Source organism: Asterias amurensis, chromosome 17 (assembly GCF_032118995.1).
Source record: "Asterias amurensis chromosome 17, ASM3211899v1".
In the NCBI taxonomy this organism is placed as follows: Eukaryota; Metazoa; Echinodermata; class Asteroidea; order Forcipulatida; family Asteriidae; genus Asterias; species Asterias amurensis.
In genome coordinates this window covers 9919967-9938442 of record NC_092664.1, presented here as the reverse complement: position 1 = coordinate 9938442, position 18476 = coordinate 9919967, and the positions used below count along the sequence as shown (strand labels likewise).

The window sequence follows — 18476 nt, the reverse complement described above, 5'->3', positions numbered from 1 at the left end:
CCCCCTCCCCCTCCCTGGATGACTTCTTTACCATTTGTCTAGAGGGTTGACAGGGCCAGGTACATCCGTGGCCCCTATCTCATACTCCAGCCCCGCCCTTGCTGCCTCCTGTTTTCCCCCTCCCCCTCCCTAGATGATTTCCTTACCATTGGTCTAGAGGGTTGACAGGGCCAGGTACATCCGTGGCCCCTATCTCATACTCCAGCCCCGCCCTTGCTGCCTCCTGTTTGCCCCCTCCCCCTCCCTGGATGACTTCCTTACCATTGGTCTCGAGGGTTGACAGGGCCAGGTACATCCGAGGCCCCCATCTCATACTCCAGCCCCGCCCTTGCTGCCTCCTGTTCCCCCTCCCCCTCCCCCTCCCTGGATGACTTCCTTACCATTGGTAAAAAATTTGATTCCCATAAATGGCCAATCGTGTTTGTCTACTTTTAAAATATCTTTCTAATCATATGCATTTCATAACAAACGGTTTCAAACGCTTTTCAAAGACAAACTCGCCCGATCCAAGGTTTCGTGTTCCTTTAAAGATGGGCTGCTCATACATGTGTAGGTCTGCTTGGAATCAGTAGAGAAAGGTGATGGTTAAAAAAAACAGTCACAGAGGTTCTGTTTAAAGGCAGTGGACACTATTGGTAATTACTCAAAGCAATTATTAGCATAAAAGGAGGGGGGAGGGGGAAAACAGGAGGCAGCAAGGGCGGGGCTAGAGTATGAGATGGGGGCCTCGGATGTACCTGGCCCTGTCAACCCTCTAGACCATTGCTAGAGCAGACACATGTATAACTTGGGAAAGTACAGAGTATACAGTGCTTTCATACACATGGGTGTAAAGGTAAACAAATTATATTATTTATCTCTGATGCAAACTAACACCTGGAATATATTATAGTTAAAACAAACTTTTCTTAAAGTCACCTGGAAGTGGTATTTTTTTAAAATAAAGCTTTTGTCAACAATATATGTGTTTTGATGAGTAGAATATGAATAAATAGTTAACTAAGGTTCCCAAAAAATTGTTTTCTTTTTATTTACAAATTTAAGAGTTAGGCCCGACCCGAAAGGGCGCTGTCCATGACATCAATCGTGGCGCGATAGTTGAAGAGAAAATGTGTAGTCTGGCCCGAACACTATGTACCTGATCAGTATGATGCATGTGCAGAACTATGGTCACAAACCATGTCTGCACGCACTATGGCTGCTGTGCAGACGGCCCACTCGGATTACCCTGCACGGTGAATGGCATGCAGTGCCAACACAAGATCGCTTGGCGCTTGACGATTGGTGTAAGCTGAAAACATGCCCTCAAAGTTGAAACATTACCCGAATTGTTTTCTCGTCAGGCAAATGCTCCTTTAAGTTCATCACGTCTTTCAGGTACCTTCTTCGACGTCCCACTAGCTAGAAAAATTGTTGGGATGGTGTCATGTTTTAGAATACCTTTTCCCTTCATGTCAAATGTGTGGTGTATTGTATCCCGGATTCGAAGCACGATAGTTCGAAGTGTTCGCTGCACAGCGCTGAAAAAAGACAATTGACCGACCACTTTGCAAACTGACCCAATCTATAGTTGTTTTACTGCATCTAGCGGCAATACACCTGGTCGGCATTGCCGGAAAAATGCAAAAAAAAACTTTTTTTTTAAATGTACAAACTCACGACTAGGACTTGTATGTACAATGTATGTTCAATCGAGGCAAAGTCTGCCTCGATTGACGTCACAAAAGGGGTAGGCGGAGTAGAATGCACTACCTTCCTAACAAATATAGAACAGGTAAATTGATTTTCAATGCTTGATTCTCAGCCCATAAAGATGTAGGTACGGATATCATCCACTAGGAGCATGGCTGGTGGAGCAACTTTCTCACATGTATGTAACTGTAAATAACACAAGGCTATGGACAGCCACTTTAATGATTGGGCTACACTCAACTGATTTGGGCTATGGACCAAATCAACTGTCACCAGGGGCACACTGCCACCTACTCCTGGGGCTGAAACAGGGCTACCCACCTCACTGTCCAGAAGGATGTAGGCATGGGTATCATCCACTAGGAGCCACCTACTCCTAGGGCTGAAACAGGGTTACCCCCTTCACAGTCAGCAAGGATGTAGGCATGGGTATCATCCACTAGGAGCCACCTACTCCTAGGGCTGAAACAGGGCTACCCACTTCACTGTCCAGAAGGATGTAGGCATGGGTATCATCCACTAGAAGCCACCTACTCCTAGGGCTGAAACAGGGTTACCCCCTTCACAGTCCAAGGATGTAGGCATCATCCACTAGGAACCACCTACTCCTGGGGCTGAAACAGGGCTACCCACTTCACAGTCCCTAAGGATGTAAGCATGGGTATCATCCACTAGGAACCACTTACTCCTAGGGCTGAAACAGGGTTACCCCCTTCACAGTCCCTAAGGATGTAGGCATGGGTATCATCCACTAGGAGCCACCTACTCCTAGGGCTGAAACAGGGTTACCCCCTTCACAGTCCCTAAGGATGTAAGCATGGGTATCATCCACTAGGAACCACCTACTCCTAGGGCTGAAACAGGGTTACCCCCTTCACAGTCCCAAAGGATGTAGGCATGGGTATCATCCACTAGGAGCCACCTACTCCTAGGGCTGAAACAGGGTTACCCCCTTCTCAGTCCGTAAAGATGTAGGTATGGATATCATCCACTAGGAGAGTGGATGGCGGAGCAAAATGCACTACCTTCAAAACTTTTTAGGGAATGAACAATGCATCTTATATTATTTACCTTGATTTATCCAATGCATTTTCTTCTTCTGCTGTAAGAACTTTAACCTTCTCAGCTCGGGACTGAACTCCGGCATTCTTCTTGGTCCAGAAACTTGCTTTCTGTAAAAAAATAAAAAGGAAAAAAGACCAATAACCACAAGAGTCTGATGGCTTAAAGGGTCTGGGTACTTTTTTGTAACACAAAACACAAAGTCCACAGATTTAGATTAAACTTACAATTTTACATATACCGTTTGACTTTGAAGGTATTGATAGTGCTAAAGATTTCCTTAAAATAATGATTTGCTGAGGTTCTGCAGTTTTAGAGAAATGAGTAAAACAAAGCCACAAAAATATAATTTTTGTCTCAGTTTTTGCCATAAAAAGTATTTTAATATTTTAATACTCTTTACAGCAAAATTGCATTTTTGTCATAACTGGTTAAAGGCAGTACACTATTGGTAATTACCAATAGTGTCCACTGCTTTTAATACGTTCTTACATGCTAAAATAATGTTCGTCTCACTGAGACGAAAATTATTTTTGTGACTCAGGTTTTACTCATATTATTTGCGATAAAAAAGTGTGATAAGTGCAATTGGTTCTTTTACATGCGTTACACAACACATGGGACCAACGGCTTTACGTCCCATCCGAAGGACGAAGCAATGGTGAAGTGTCTTGTTTAAGGACACAAGTGTCACGGCTGGGGATTCGAACCCACACTCTGCTGATCAGAAACAACAAAGTCTGAATTCGGTGCTCTTTACCGCTTGGCCACGACACTTCCATGGGGGTGTCAAACATAGGTGAACATGGTGATTAAAGGCAGTGGACACTATTGGTACTTACTCAAAATAATTATTAGCATAAAACCTCACTTGGTAAAGAGTAATGGGGAGAGGTTGGCAGTATAAAACATTGTGAGAAACGGCTCCCACTGAAGTGGAGTAGTTTTCGAGATAGAAGTAATTTCCAGGAATTTGATTTCGAGACCTCAAGTTTAGAACTTGAGAGTGTCGAAATCAACCATCTAAATGCATACAACTTCGTGTGACAAGGGTGTTGTCTTCTTTTATCTCACAACTTTGATGACCGATTGAGCTCAAATTTTCACAGGTTAGTTATTTTATGCATTATGTTGAGATACACCAACTGTGAAGGCTAGTCTTTGACAATTACCAATAGTGTCCACGGCCTTTTAAGGACACAAGTGCCACGGCTAGGGATTCGAACCCACACCCTGCTGATCAGAAAAAACAAAGTTTGAATTTGGTGCTCTTTACCGCTTGGCCACAACACTTCCATGGGGGTGTCAACCATAGGTGAACCAGGTGAATAACCACCTTTTCAGACAGAGTCTCATTTCAGTTCATCCCAGGTCCAGCCTACCTTAGGAACAGGTTTAGCCTTGACTGTAGTAGAGTTCCTGAGTGCCTCTTGTTTCCAGGAATTACTCCGCCTTCAAACCCACAAGCTGCAAAAGAAGAAAGTGATCACATTGATTAAAGGAAAACGTTGCCTTGGATCGGTCGCGTTGGTCTTTGAAAAGCGTTTGCAACCGTTTGTTATGAAATGCAAACCGGATGGAAAGATGTTGTAAAAGTAGAATACAATGATCCACACAACCATGCCTTGAAATTGCGCGGCTTTCCTTTTACATCGTCGACTAACACGGTCGGCCATTTTTGGGAGTCAAATTTTTGACTCCCATTACATGTTAATGGCCGACCGTGTTTATTCGCAAAGTAAAAGGAAAACCACGCAATTTCGAGGCAATGTTGTGTGGATCATTGTGTTCTACTTTTGAAACATCTTTCTAACCATATATATATGCATTTTATAACAAACGGATTTTGGAGACCAACTCGCCCGATCCAAGGCAACATGTTCCTTTTATGTCAAATTATTAACTCCAGTCTCCTGAGGATGACTAGAGCAAGGTAGTCGAAATAATGAGACCAATTTAGAAACTCACTCCGCGGTAGCACAGTTAATAATGTTCCCGTAAGCTAAAGTAGTAGTCCCTGCCAATTTCCTATCTTCCGCCGGGGTATAGTTAAAAAGCAGAGGACAGAGAAACAAGAAGTCTCCTGAACAATCCAGTTTGGATAGACAGGCCTTCGGGTCACAGTGTTTTGGTACACTTTTGTCTATGCTGGCCGGTTCAAGTTTGTTAAAATGTTGTTTATTGGTTCCTTTTTTGTCTGATCATGTTGTTTTGTCATATTTGTTGCTTTTTAATAATATGTCTGGAGATGTTCTTTGTTTTTTGTGCTGTTGTGTTGTTCTTCTTTGTTTTTGTGTGTGTTGTGATCTGTTGTTGTTTCTTTAGGTTGTTGTTGTTTGGTTTGTTTTTGTTTTGTTGTTTCTTGGATTGTTGTTATTGTTGTTGTTGTTGTCCCTGTTGCTGTTGTTGTCCCTCTTGTTGTTGTTGCCCCTATTGTTGTTGTCTTTGTTTTGTTTTTTCTCCCCATTGTCTTTCTTGGTTGCCCAACCACCCCTCTCTTCCCCACTCTTTTCTTCCAACTGCGATTTGTATATAATAATTTCTTGTCAATACTATTTATTTTATTTTAAAAATTTTGATCTATTCATTATTGTATTTGCTAGTTTTCCTGATTCTGTTTACTTGTTTTGTAGTACTATACTGTCCTTTTGTGAAAGTTATGTCTTGTATATTGGTTGAATAAATACTAAATAATGATTTAATAATAATTCTACTTCGCGGTAGTAGTATGTATACAGAAAGACAGTTCTCTAAGAACAAACTCTACCTGGCAGGCAAGTAGATACACAAACATGGTGTTACAGCAAACCAAATATAAATTGATACCTCCTCGGCTTACCATGCAGTACCTAGAATGTTCATTTCTGTTTTAGTGTAAACTTTTTGGGGGGGTGTTTCAAAATAACTGGGGCAGCATCTCAGCATAAAAAGTTTGTTTTCCATTCAAAAATTATTTCACCTGAAACTGAAAAGCTGAAGGTTCTTACTTTTGGGCATATCCATGTCTACATATTTACCGTTACACAAAATGTTGAGCGATTGAGTCAGTCTATCGTATTGGTAACTGTTTCAATGTTCCTTTTTTTTATATTCTTTATTAAAAGCCAGAATAAACTTAAAAGGGTTTTTGTATCAATTTGATCAGTGAAAAACTTCATGATGGGCCGTGTTCTGAGTCTGTGTTCAGTAGAAAGGGTAGAAGAGTTGACTTGTAGGCCTAGATGATTGTTTTGGGAAAAGTTTATATCACCACCACTTTTTGCTTTTCATTCAATATGAAATCATCAAGTCTAATTACCTCAATCAATGAGATATCCCTTTTTGTAAAAATGAGTGAAAAGTGGCGGAAGGGATACGGAAAGTTTACTCCTACCTACCTACATACATGAAGAACTATTTCGGTTTCGTCCGGCTATCGACGGGAGACGATAGCCAGACGAAACCGAAATAGTTCTAGTAATTAGTAGGGCCTATGGTCCTGGAGTACGGAAAGTTATCCTTGTTAAGTTGTTGTAGTTGTATTGATTGATGACTTTAGTTTAGAAGAGAAATTAATTTAATTAGATCTGGTGGATGGAACTTGGAAAAAATAAAGTAAACTCCTCCATTCATACAAATTTCATTCATTAAAATTTAAGGACAATCGATCGTGACAACATGGCAATGGCCAAGTCCTCTTAAAGGAACACATTGCCTTGGATCGGTCGAGTTGGTTTTTGAAAAGCGTTTGTAACCGTTTTTTATAAAATGCATATGGGTAGAAAGATGTTGTAAAAGTAGAATACAATGATCCACACAAACATGCCTCAAAATTGCGTGGTTTTCCTCTTACCTCGTCGACTAACACGTCGGCCATTTATGGGGGTCAAAATTTTGACTCCCGGGTCATTCCGTGTCAAATCAACCAATTTTCAGAAAAGTTCCCAGGTGACCCCCTCAGATTTTGATGAAACTTTAAAAAATTAAAGGAGATACTCTTAAATCGAGTGCAGATTCATGAAATTTGGCTAGAAGTAAGATGAAATACCAAATTTGAGCTCTCAACCTGGTACAATAACTAAATTATGAGCTTTCAAAGTCGGAAATTATCACAAAAATCACTTTTCGCGTCTCGCGCGAGTACAAAATGGCCGCCTTGACCAAATTTCAATGGGTCATATTTCGAAAACGACATGGAGTATGACTTAGCTTTTTTGTATGTGTTCATTTGAGCCACATCCAATCATTCTGATTTTTTCTGTATGATATTACATTAAAATGTGCCAAAAACATATAATATTCAAATTGCCACCACACCATGAAGGAGTTGAGTGCCAAAGCTGAAAATTGGTGTATAAGTAGATATAATATATATCTACAACTGGTATCAATTTCAAAAAACGTTTCAATTGATCGCGGGGTCAACCAGGGTCAAGACGGGCGGGGTCTTTTTGACCTTTTTCTGGCTGGAACCAACTTTGGGTCCATGCTATTTCTGAATGAATGCATTTGTGAGCTTATAATTGCTTATGGGTAAAGAAATGCACCCATAGATAATAACTAGGGAATATAGGTTTCATTTGACCCCTCATGTGGGTACAGGGTGACCCCAATTATCACAAAAAACACTTTTGGCTGATTAAAGTGCCTACTTTAGGTGACCATAACTACCTGGTACAATAACTAAATTATGAGTTTTCAAAGTCGGCAATTATCACAAAAACCACATTTTGCGTCTCGCGCGCGCACAAAATGGCCGCCTTGACCAAATTTCAATGGATCATATCTCGAAAACGACATGGAGTATGACTTAGCTTTTTTGCATGTGTTCGTTTGAGCCACATCCAGTCATTCTGATGAAGTTTCAGCAAAATCTGAGGGGGTCACCTGGGGACCACTGGTTGATTTGACACGGAATGACCCTCCCATAAATGGCCGACCGTGTTAGTTCGCACAGTAGAAGGAAAACCACGCAATTTCGAGGCAAACTTGTGTGGATCATTGTATTCTACTTTTAAAACATCTTTCCAACCATATGCATTATATAAAAAACGGTTACAAACGCTTTTGTTTTAACCAACTCGTCCGATCCAAGGCAACGTGTTCCTTTAACTTAGTCTTACTTAGCCTAGTGACAATCAATCAATTCAACTTATCAAACCGAAACAAAAGAGTTCTTACCGAGGAAGCATTCACTTCTATTTTCTTGCCTGAATTCGTGTTTTCCACTGAGGTGTGATCTAGACAGGGGGCCATATCTGCAGATAAACCACAATTTCATATAGTGTGGCTATTGCTGTAGTCAAAGTTGTTGTTCAGACTTCATTCAGGGCAGTCAAATTAGGTTTAAGGGCGCCGCCATCTTTAAACCACTGTACATCTGTTACCGACAATAGAGGGCGCTATACTCCAAGAGCCGTCACGACGCGTCTTGTAAAATTATTAATTAAAAATAAAACTAGCGGGATGCCGCGCGTTCCTCCACATTAACCATCAACATATTCTGTGTACCTGATGTTAGTTTAAATTATTATGAACAGATTTTGATGCATTTTTGAACACTCTTTTGTCCATAATTAAATTTCTGATTTTTTTTTATAAAAAAAAAGAAAAGTTGGGCGGCGATTTCGAAAACTGGAATAAAAAATCGGGGGGGGGGGGGGGGTGGGGGTTGAGCTTTGAAAAATCTCACGCATAATTGTGTATGGCTGTGTATATTCCCATTGACTTGTGTATGGTTGTGTAGTTTCCCACTGACTTGTGTATGGTTGTATAGTTTCCCATTAACTGGTGCATGGTTGTGTCAATTCCCATTGACTTGTGTATGGTTGTGTAGTTTCCCATTGACGTGTGTATGGTTGTTTAGTTTCCCATTGACTTGTGTATGGTTGTGTAGTTTCCCATTGACTTGTGTATGGTTGTGTAGTTTCCCATTGACTTGTGTATGGTTGTGTAATTTCCCATTGACTTGTGTATGGTTGTGTAGTTTCCCATTGACTTGTGTATGGTTTTGTAATTTCCCATTGACTTGTGTATGGTTGTGTAGTTTCCTAATGACTTGTGTATGGTTGTGTAGTTTCCAATTGACTTGTGTATGGTTGTGTAGTTTCCAATTGACTTATTTAGTTTAGAAGGAAATAATCTGACACAATCGTACCTTAACATTAACCATTAACATATTTTGTGTACCCCATGTTAGTTTTAATTATTATGAAGAGGTTTTTAAAGCATTTTGGAACCCTCTTTTGTCCATAATTAAATTTCTGATTTTTGTTTATAAAATAAAGAAAAGTTTGGCGGCGATTTCGAAAGGCCTTCTAAAACTGGGGAAAAAATTTCGGGGGGGGGGGTTGAGCTTTGAAAAAATACTACGCATAATTGTGTATGGCTGTGTATATTCCCATTGATTTGTGTATGGTTGTTTAGCTTCCTATTGCCTTGTGTATGGTTGTGTAGTTTCCCATTGGCTTGTGTATGGTTGTGTAGTTTCCCATTGACTTGTGTATGGTTGTGTAGTTTCCCATTAACTTGTGTATGGTTGTGTAGTTTCCCATTGGCTTGTGTATGGTTGTGTAGTTTCCCATTGACATGTGTATGGTTGTGTAGTTTCCCATTGGCTTGTGTATGGTTGTGTAGTTTCCCATTGACTTGTGTATGGTTGTGTAGTTTCCCATTGACATTGACTAGTGTATGATTGTGTAAGTTCCCATTGACATGTGTATGGTTGTATTAAGTGTCCTATGGACTTGTGTACGGTTGTGTAGTTTCCTATTGACTTGTGTATGGTTGTGTAGTTTCCCATTGACTTGTGTATGGTTGTGTAGTTTCCCATTGACTTGTGTATGGTTGTGTCAATTCCCATTGAGTTGTGTATGGTTGTGAAGTGCCCATTGACTTGTGTATGGTTGTGTAGTTTCGCATTGACTTGTGTATGGTTGCATAAAGTGTCCTATTGACTTGTGTATGGTTGTGTAGTTTCCCATTGACTTGTGTATGGTTGTGTAGTTTTCCATTGGCTTGCGTATGGCTGTTTAGTTTCCCATTGACTTGTGTATGGTTGTGTAGTTTCCCATTGACTTGTGTATGGTTGTGTAGTTTCCCATTGACATTGACTTGTGTATGGTTGTGTAAGTTCCCCTTGACTTGTGTGTGGTTGTATTAAGTGTCCTAGTGATTTGTGTATGGTTATGTAGTTTCCCATTGACTTGTGTATGGTTGTGTAGTTTCCCATTGACGTGTGTATGGTTGTGTAGTTTCCCATTGACTTGTGTATTGTTGTGTAGTTTCCATTGACTTGTGTATGGTTGTGTAGTTTCCCATTGACTTGTGTATGGTTGTGTTTAGTGTCCTATTGACTTGTGTGTGGTTGTGTAGTTTCTCGTTGACTTGTGTATGGTTGTGTAGTTTCCCATTGGCTTGTGTATGGTTGTTTAGTTTCCCATTGACTTGTGTATGGTTGTGTAGTTTCCCATTGACTTGTGTATGGTTGTGTATTTCCCAATGACTTGTGTATGGTGGTGTAGTTTCCAATTGACTTGTGTATGGTTGTGTAGTTTCCAATTGACTTTTTTAGTTTGGAAGGAAATAATCTGACACAATCGTACCTTCACACTAACCATCAACATATTCTGTGTACCTCATGTTAGTTTTAATTATTATGAAGAGGTTTTTAAAGCATTTTGGAACCCTCTTTTGTCCATAATTAAAATTCTGATTTTTGTTTATAAAATAAAGAAAAGTTGGGCGGCGATTTCGAAAAGCCTTCTAAAACTGGGGAATAAAATTTCGGGGGGGGGGGGGTGAGCTTTGAAAAATCTTACGCATACTTGTGTTTGGCTGTGTAAATTCCCATTGACTTGTGTACGGTTGTTTAGTTTCCCATTGACTTGTGTTTGGTTGTGTAGTTTTCCATTGGCTTGTGTATGGTTGTGTAGTTTCCCATTGACGTGTGTATGGTTGTGTAGTTTCCCATTGACATTGACTTGTGTATGGTTGTGTAAGTTCCCCTTGACTTGTGTGTGGTTGTATTAAGTGTCCTAGTGACTTGTGTATGGTTGTGTAGTTTCCCATTGACTTGTGTATGGTTGTGCAGTTTCCCATTGACGTGTGTATGGTTGTGTAGTTTCCCATTGACTTGTGTATGGTTGTGTCAATTCTCATTGAGTTGTGTGTGGTTGTGAAGTGCCCATTGACTTGTGTATGGTTGTGTAGTTTCCCATTGACTTGTGCATGGTTGTGTTAAGTGTCCTATTGACTTGTGTGTGGTTGTGTAGTTTCTCATTGACTTGTGTATGGTTGTGTAGTTTCCCATTGGCTTGTGTATGGTTGTTTAGTTTCCCATTGACTTGTGTATGGTTGTGTAGTTTCCCATTAGATTGTGTATGGTTGTGTAGTTTCCCAATGACTTGTGTATGGTGGTGTAGTTTCCAATGAGTTGTGTATGGTTGTGTAGTTTCCAATTGACTTTTTTAATTTGGAAGGAAATAATCTGACACAATCGTACCTTCACACTAACCATCAACATATTCTGTGTACCTCATGTTAGTTTTAATTATTATGAATAGGTTTTTAAAGCATTTTGGAACCCTCTTTTGTCCATAATTAAAATTCTGATTTTTATTTATAAAATAATGAAAAGTTGGGCGGCGATTTCGAAAAGCCTTCTAAAACTGGGGAATAAAATTTCGGGGGGGGGGTGAGCTTTGAAAAATCTTACGCATACTTGTGTTTGGCTGTGTAAATTCCCATTGACTTGTGTACGGTTGTTTAGTTTCCCATTGACTTGTGTTTGGTTGTGTAGTTTTCCATTGGCTTGTGTATGGTTGTGTAGTTTCCCATTGACGTGTGTATGGTTGTGTAGTTTCCCATTGACATTGACTTGTGTATGGTTGTGTAAGTTCCCCTTGACTTGTGTGTGGTTGTATAAAGTGTCCTAGTGACTTGTGTATGGTTGTGTAGTTTCCCATTGACTTGTGTATGGTTGTGTAGTTTCCCATTGACGTGTGTATGGTTGTGTAGTTTCCCATTGACTTGTGTATGGTTGTGTCAATTCTCATTGAGTTGTGTATGGTTGTGAAGTGCCCATTGACTTGTGTATGGTTGTGTAGTTTCCCATTGACTTGTGCATGGTTGTGTTAAGTGTCCTATTGACTTGTGTGTGGTTGTGTAGTTTCTCATTGACTTGTGTATGGTTGTGTAGTTTCCCATTGGCTTGTGTATGGTTGTTTAGTTTCCCATTGACTTGTGTATGGTTGTGTAGTTTCCCATTAGATTGTGTATGGTTGTGTAGTTTCCCAATGACTTGTGTATGGTGGTGTAGTTTCCAATGAGTTGTGTATGGTTGTGTAGTTTCCAATTGACTTTTTTAGTTTGGAAGGAAATAATCTGACACAATCGTACCTTCACACTAACCATCAACATATTCTGTGTACCTCATGTTAGTTTTAATTATTATGAAGAGGTTTTTAAAGCATTTTGGAACCCTCTTTTGTCCATAATTAAAATTCTGATTTTTGTTTATAAAATAAAGAAAAGTTGGGCGGTGATTTCGAAAAGCCTTCTAAAACTGGGGAATAAAATTTCGGGGGGGGGGGGGGTGAGTTTTAAAAATCTTACGCATACTTGTGTTTGGCTGTGTAAATTCCCATTGACTTGTGTACGGTTGTTTAGTTTCCCATTGACTTGTGTTTGGTTGTGTAGTTTTCCATTGGCTTGTGTATGGTTGTGTAGTTTCCCATTGACGTGTGTATGGTTGTGTAGTTTCCCATTGACATTGACTTGTGTATGGTTGTGTAAGTTCCCCTTGACTTGTGTGTGGTTGTATTAAGTGTCCTAGTGACTTGTGTATGGTTGTGTAGTTTCCCATTGACTTGTGTATGGTTGTGCAGTTTCCCATTGACGTGTGTATGGTTGTGTAGTTTCCCATTGACTTGTGTATGGTTGTGTCAATTCTCATTGAGTTGTGTGTGGTTGTGAAGTGCCCATTGACTTGTGTATGGTTGTGTAGTTTCCCATTGACTTGTGCATGGTTGTGTTAAGTGTCCTATTGACTTGTGTGTGGTTGTGTAGTTTCTCATTGACTTGTGTATGGTTGTGTAGTTTCCCATATTGGCTTGTGTATGGTTGTTTAGTTTCCCATTGACTTGTGTATGGTTGTGTAGTTTCCCATTAGATTGTGTATGGTTGTGTAGTTTCCCAATGACTTGTGTATGGTGGTGTAGTTTCCAATGAGTTGTGTATGGTTGTGTAGTTTCCAATTGACTTTTTAATTTGGAAGGAAATAATCTGACACAATCGTACCTTCACACTAACCATCAACATATTCTGTGTACCTCATGTTAGTTTTAATTATTATGAAGAGGTTTTTAAAGCATTTTGGAACCCTCTTTTGTCCATAATTAAAATTCTGATTTTTATTTATAAAATAATGAAAAGTTGGGCGGCGATTTCGAAAAGCCTTCTAAAACTGGGGAATAAAATTTCGGGGGGGGTGAGCTTTGAAAAATCTTACGCATACTTGTGTTTGGCTGTGTAAATTCCCATTGACTTGTGTACGGTTGTTTAGTTTCCCATTGACTTGTGTTTGGTTGTGTAGTTTTCCATTGGCTTGTGTATGGTTGTGTAGTTTCCCATTGACGTGTGTATGGTTGTGTAGTTTCCCATTGACATTGACTTGTGTATGGTTGTGTAAGTTCCCCTTGACTTGTGTGTGGTTGTATAAAGTGTCCTAGTGACTTGTGTATGGTTGTGTAGTTTCCCATTGACTTGTGTATGGTTGTGTAGTTTCCCATTGACGTGTGTATGGTTGTGTAGTTTCCCATTGACTTGTGTATGGTTGTGTCAATTCTCATTGAGTTGTGTATGGTTGTGAAGTGCCCATTGACTTGTGTATGGTTGTGTAGTTTCCCATTGACTTGTGCATGGTTGTGTTAAGTGTCCTATTGACTTGTGTGTGGTTGTGTAGTTTCTCATTGACTTGTGTATGGTTGTGTAGTTTCCCATTGGCTTGTGTATGGTTGTTTAGTTTCCCATTGACTTGTGTATGGTTGTGTAGTTTCCCATTAGATTGTGTATGGTTGTGTAGTTTCCCAATGACTTGTGTATGGTGGTGTAGTTTCCAATGAGTTGTGTATGGTTGTGTAGTTTCCAATTGACTTTTTTAGTTTGGAAGGAAATAATCTGACACAATCGTACCTTCACACTAACCATCAACATATTCTGTGTACCTCATGTTAGTTTTAATTATTATGAAGAGGTTTTTAAAGCATTTTGGAACCCTCTTTTGTCCATAATTAAAATTCTGATTTTTGTTTATAAAATAAAGAAAAGTTGGGCGGTGATTTCGAAAAGCCTTCTAAAACTGGGGAATAAAATTTTGGGGAGGGGGTGAGCTTTGAAAAATCTTACGCATACTTGTGTTTGGCTGTGTAAATTCCCATTGACTTGTGTACGGTTGTTTAGTTTCCCATTGACTTGTGTTTGGTTGTGTAGTTTTCCATTGGCTTGTGTATGGTTGTGTAGTTTCCCATTGACGTGTGTATGGTTGTGTAGTTTCCCATTGACATTGACTTGTGTATGGTTGTGTAAGTTCCCCTTGACTTGTGTGTGGTTGTATTAAGTGTCCTAGTGACTTGTGTATGGTTGTGTAGTTTCCCATTGACTTGTGTATGGTTGTGTAGTTTCCCATTGACGTGTGTATGGTTGTGTAGTTTCCCATTGACTTGTGTATGGTTGTGTCAATTCTCATTGAGTTGTGTATGGTTGTGAAGTGCCCATTGACTTGTGTATGGTTGTGTAGTTTCCCATTGACTTGTGCATGGTTGTGTTAAGTGTCCTATTGACTTGTGTGTGGTTGTGTAGTTTCTCATTGACTTGTGTATGGTTGTGTAGTTTCCCATTGGCTTGTGTATGGTTGTTTAGTTTCCCATTGACTTGTGTATGGTTGTGTAGTTTCCCATTAGATTGTGTATGGTTGTGTAGTTTCCCAATGACTTGTGTATGGTGGTGTAGTTTCCAATGAGTTGTGTATGGTTGTGTAGTTTCCAATTGACTTTTTTAATTTGGAAGGAAATAATCTGACACAATCGTACCTTCACACTAACCATCAACATATTCTGTGTACCTCATGTTAGTTTTAATTATTATGAAGAGGTTTTTAAAGCATTTTGGAACCCTCTTTTGTCCATAATTAAAATTCTGATTTTTATTTATAAAATAATGAAAAGTTGGGCGGCGATTTCGAAAAGCCTTCTAAAACTGGGGAATAAAATTTCGGGGGGGGGGGGGTGAGCTTTGAAAAATCTTACGCATACTTGTGTTTGGCTGTGTAAATTCCCATCGACTTGTGTACGGTTGTTTAGTTTCCCATTGACTTGTGTTTGGTTGTGTAGTTTTCCATTGGCTTGTGTATGGTTGTGTAGTTTCCCATTGACGTGTGTATGGTTGTGTAGTTTCCCATTGACATTGACTTGTGTATGGTTGTGTAAGTTCCCCTTGACTTGTGTGTGGTTGCATTAAGTGTCTTAGTGACTTGTGTATAGTTGTGTAGTTTCCCATTGACTTGTGTATGGTTGTGTAGTTTCCCATAGACGTGTGTATGGTTGTGTAGTTTCCCATTGACTTGTGTATGGTTGTGTCAATTCTCATTGAGTTGTTTATGGTTGTAAAGTGCCCATTGACTTGTGTATGGTTGTGTAGTTTCCCATTGACTTGTGTATGGTTGTGTTAAGTGTCCTATTGACTTGTGTGTGGTTGTGTAGTTTCTCATTGACTTGTGTATGGTTGTGTAGTTTCCCATTGGCTTGTGTATGGTTGTTTAGTTTCCCATTGACTTGTGTATGTTTGTGTAGTTTCCCATTTACGTGTGTATGGTTGTGTAAGTTTCCCTTGACTTGTGTATGGTTGTATTAAGTGTCCTATTGACTTGAGTATGGTTGTGTAGTTTCCCATTGACTTGTGTATGGTTGTGTAGTTTCCCATTGACGTGTGTATGGTTGTGTAGTTTCCCATTGACTTGTGTATGGTTGTGTCAAATCCCATTGAGTTGTGTATGGTCGTGAAGTGCCCATTGACTTGTGTATGGTTGTGTAGTTTCCCATTGACTTGTGTATGGTTGTGTTAAGTGTCCTATTGACTTGTGTATGGTTGTGTAGTTTCCCATTGACTTGTGTATGGTTGTGTAGTTTCCCATTGGCTTGTGTATGGTTGTTTAGTTTCCCATTGACTTGTGTATGGTTGTGTAGTTTCCCATTGACGTGTGTATGGTTGTGTAGTTTCCCATTGACATTGACTTGTGTATGGTTGTGTAAGTTCCCATTGACATGTGTATGGTTGTATTAAGTGTCCCATTGACTTGTGTATGGTTGTGTAGTTTCCCATTGACGTGTGTATGGTTGTGTAGTTTCCCCTTGACTTGTGTATGGTTGTGTCAACTCCCATTGAGTTGTGTATGGTTGTGAAGTGCCCATTGACTTGTGTATGGTTGTGTAGTTTCCCATTGACGTGTGTATGGTTGTATTAAGTGTCCTATTGACTTGTGTATGGTTGTGTAGTTTCCTATTGACTGTTTTAGTTTGGAAGGAAATAATCTGACACAATCGTACCTTCACATTAACCATCAACATATTATGTGTAACCATGTTAGTTTTAATTATTATGAAGAGGTTTTTGATGCATTTTGGAACACTTTTTTGTCCATAGTTAAATTTCAGATTTTGTTTGTAAAAAAAAAAAAAGTTGGGCGGCGATTTCGAAAGGCCTTCTAAAACTCGAAAAAAAATTCGGGGGGGGGGGGGGTTGAGCTTTGAAAAATCTTACGCATAGTTGTGTATGGCTGTGTAGTTTCCCATTGACTTGTGTATGGTTGTGTAGTTTCCCAATGACTTGTGTATGGTTGTATAGTTTCTCAATGACTGGTGTATGGTTGTGTCAATTCCCATTGACTTGTGTATGGTTGTGAAGTGTCCCATTGACATGTGCATGGATGTTTAGTTTCCCATTGACTTGTGTTTGGTTGTGTAGTTTCCCAATGACTGGTGTATGGTTGTGTAGTTTCCCATTGACTTGTGTATGGTTGTGTAGTTTCCCATTGACTTGTATATGGTTGTGTAGTTTCCCATTAACTGGTGCATTGTTGTGTCAATTCCCATTGACTTGTGTATGGTTGTGTAGTTTCCGATTGACTTTTTTTAGTTTGGAAGGAATAATCTGACACAATCGTACCTTCACATTAACCATCAACATATTCTGTGTACCTCATGTTAGTTTTAATTATTATGCAGAGGTTTTTGATGAATTTTTGAACACTTTTTTGTCCACTATTAAATTTCTGATTTTTTTTTATAACAAAATAAAATAAAATAAAAATTAAGTTGGGTGGCGATTTCGGAAGGCCTTCTAAAACTGGCATTTTTTTTTTCGGGGTGGGGGGTGGTGGGGGGAGGGTTGAGCTTTGAAAAATCTTACGCATAATTGTGTATGGCTGTGTATATTCCCATTGACTTGTGTATGGTTGTGTAGTTATTCATTGTCTTGTGTTTGGTTGTATAGTTTCCCATTAACTGTGCATGGTTGTGTCAATTCCCATTTACTTGTGTATGGTTGTGTCAATTCCCATTGACTTGTGTATGGTTGTGTAGTTTCCCATTGACTTGTGTATGGTTGTGTCAATTCCCATTGACATGTGTTTGGTTGTTTAGTTTCCCAGTGACTTGTGTATGGTTGTGTAATTTCCCATTGACTTGTGTATGGTTGTGTAATTTCCCATTGACTTGTGTATGGTTGTGTAGTTTCCCATTGACTTGTGTATGGTTGTGTAATTTCCCATTGACTTGTGTATGGTTGTGTAGTTTCCTAATGACTTGTGTATGGTTGTGTAGTTTCCAATTAACTTGTGTATGGTTGTGTAGTTTCCAATTGACTTATTTAGTTGGGAAGGAAATAATCTGACACAATCGTACCTTAACATTAACCATTAACATATTATGTGTACCTCATGTTAGTTTTAATTATTATGAAGAGGTTTTTAAAGCATTTTGGAACCCTCTTTTGTCCATAATTAAATTTCTGATTTTTGTTTATAAAATATAGAAAAGTTTGGCGGCGATTTCGAAAGGCCTTCTAAAACTGGGAAAAAAATTTCGGGGGGGGGGTTGAGCTTTGAAAAATATTACGCATAATTGTGTATGGCTGTGTATATTCCCATTGACTTGTGTATGGTTGTTTAGCTTCCTATTGACTTGTGTATGGTTGTGTAGTTTCCCATTGACTTGTGTATGGTTGTGTAGTTTCCCATTGACTTGTGTATGGTTGTGTAGTTTCCCATTGACATTGACTAGTGTATGATTGTGTAAGTTCCCATTGACATGTGTATGGTTGTATTAAGTGTCCTATGGACTTGTGTACGGTTGTGTAGTTTCCTGTTGACTTGTGTATGGTTGTGTAGTTTCCCATTGACATGTGTATGGTTGTGTAGTTTCCCATTGACTTGTGTATGGTTGTGTCAATTCCCATTGAGTTGTGTATGGTTGTGAAGTGCCCATTGACTTGTGTATGGTTGTGTAGTTTCGCATTGACTTGTGTATGGTTGCATAAAGTGTCCTATTGACTTGTGTATGGTTGTGTAGTTTCCCATTGACTTGTGTATGGTTGTGTAGTTTCCCATTGGCTTGCGTATGGCTGTTTAGTTTCCCATTGACTTGTGTATGGCTGTGTAGTTTCCCATTGACTTGTGTATGGTTGTGTAG

The 18476-nt window shown here is 39.4% G+C and overlaps 1 protein-coding gene across 1 annotated transcript; it reads right to left on the bottom strand.

The window, feature by feature from the left end:
- Positions 1-142: 142 nt before the first annotated feature.
- LOC139950103 (uncharacterized) lies at positions 143-8096 on the bottom strand. The gene is made up of 4 exons (XM_071948732.1): positions 7915-8096; positions 4137-4221; positions 2764-2864; positions 143-375 (listed from the first exon to the last, which is right to left on the bottom strand). Exons 1-4 carry the CDS (start codon positions 8012-8014, stop codon positions 143-145), a joined length of 519 nt encoding a protein of 172 aa, XP_071804833.1. The 5' UTR covers positions 8015-8096.
- Between the last annotated feature and the right edge of the window lie 10380 nt (positions 8097-18476).

Bases quoted from the DNA above. Each gene is read 5' to 3' on its own strand.
- LOC139950103 (XM_071948732.1), bottom strand. From the start codon at position 8,014: ATGAAATTGTGGTTTATCTGCAGATATGGCCCCCTGTCTAGATCACAC. The intron at 4,222-7,914 runs GTAAGAACTCTT...CTTCTTTTGCAG, and splicing joins TAGAAGTGAATGCTTCCTCG to CTTGTGGGTTTGAAGGCGGA. The intron at 376-2,763 runs GTAAATAATATA...ACCAATGGTAAG, and splicing joins AATGCATTGGATAAATCAAG to GAAGTCATCCAGGGAGGGGG.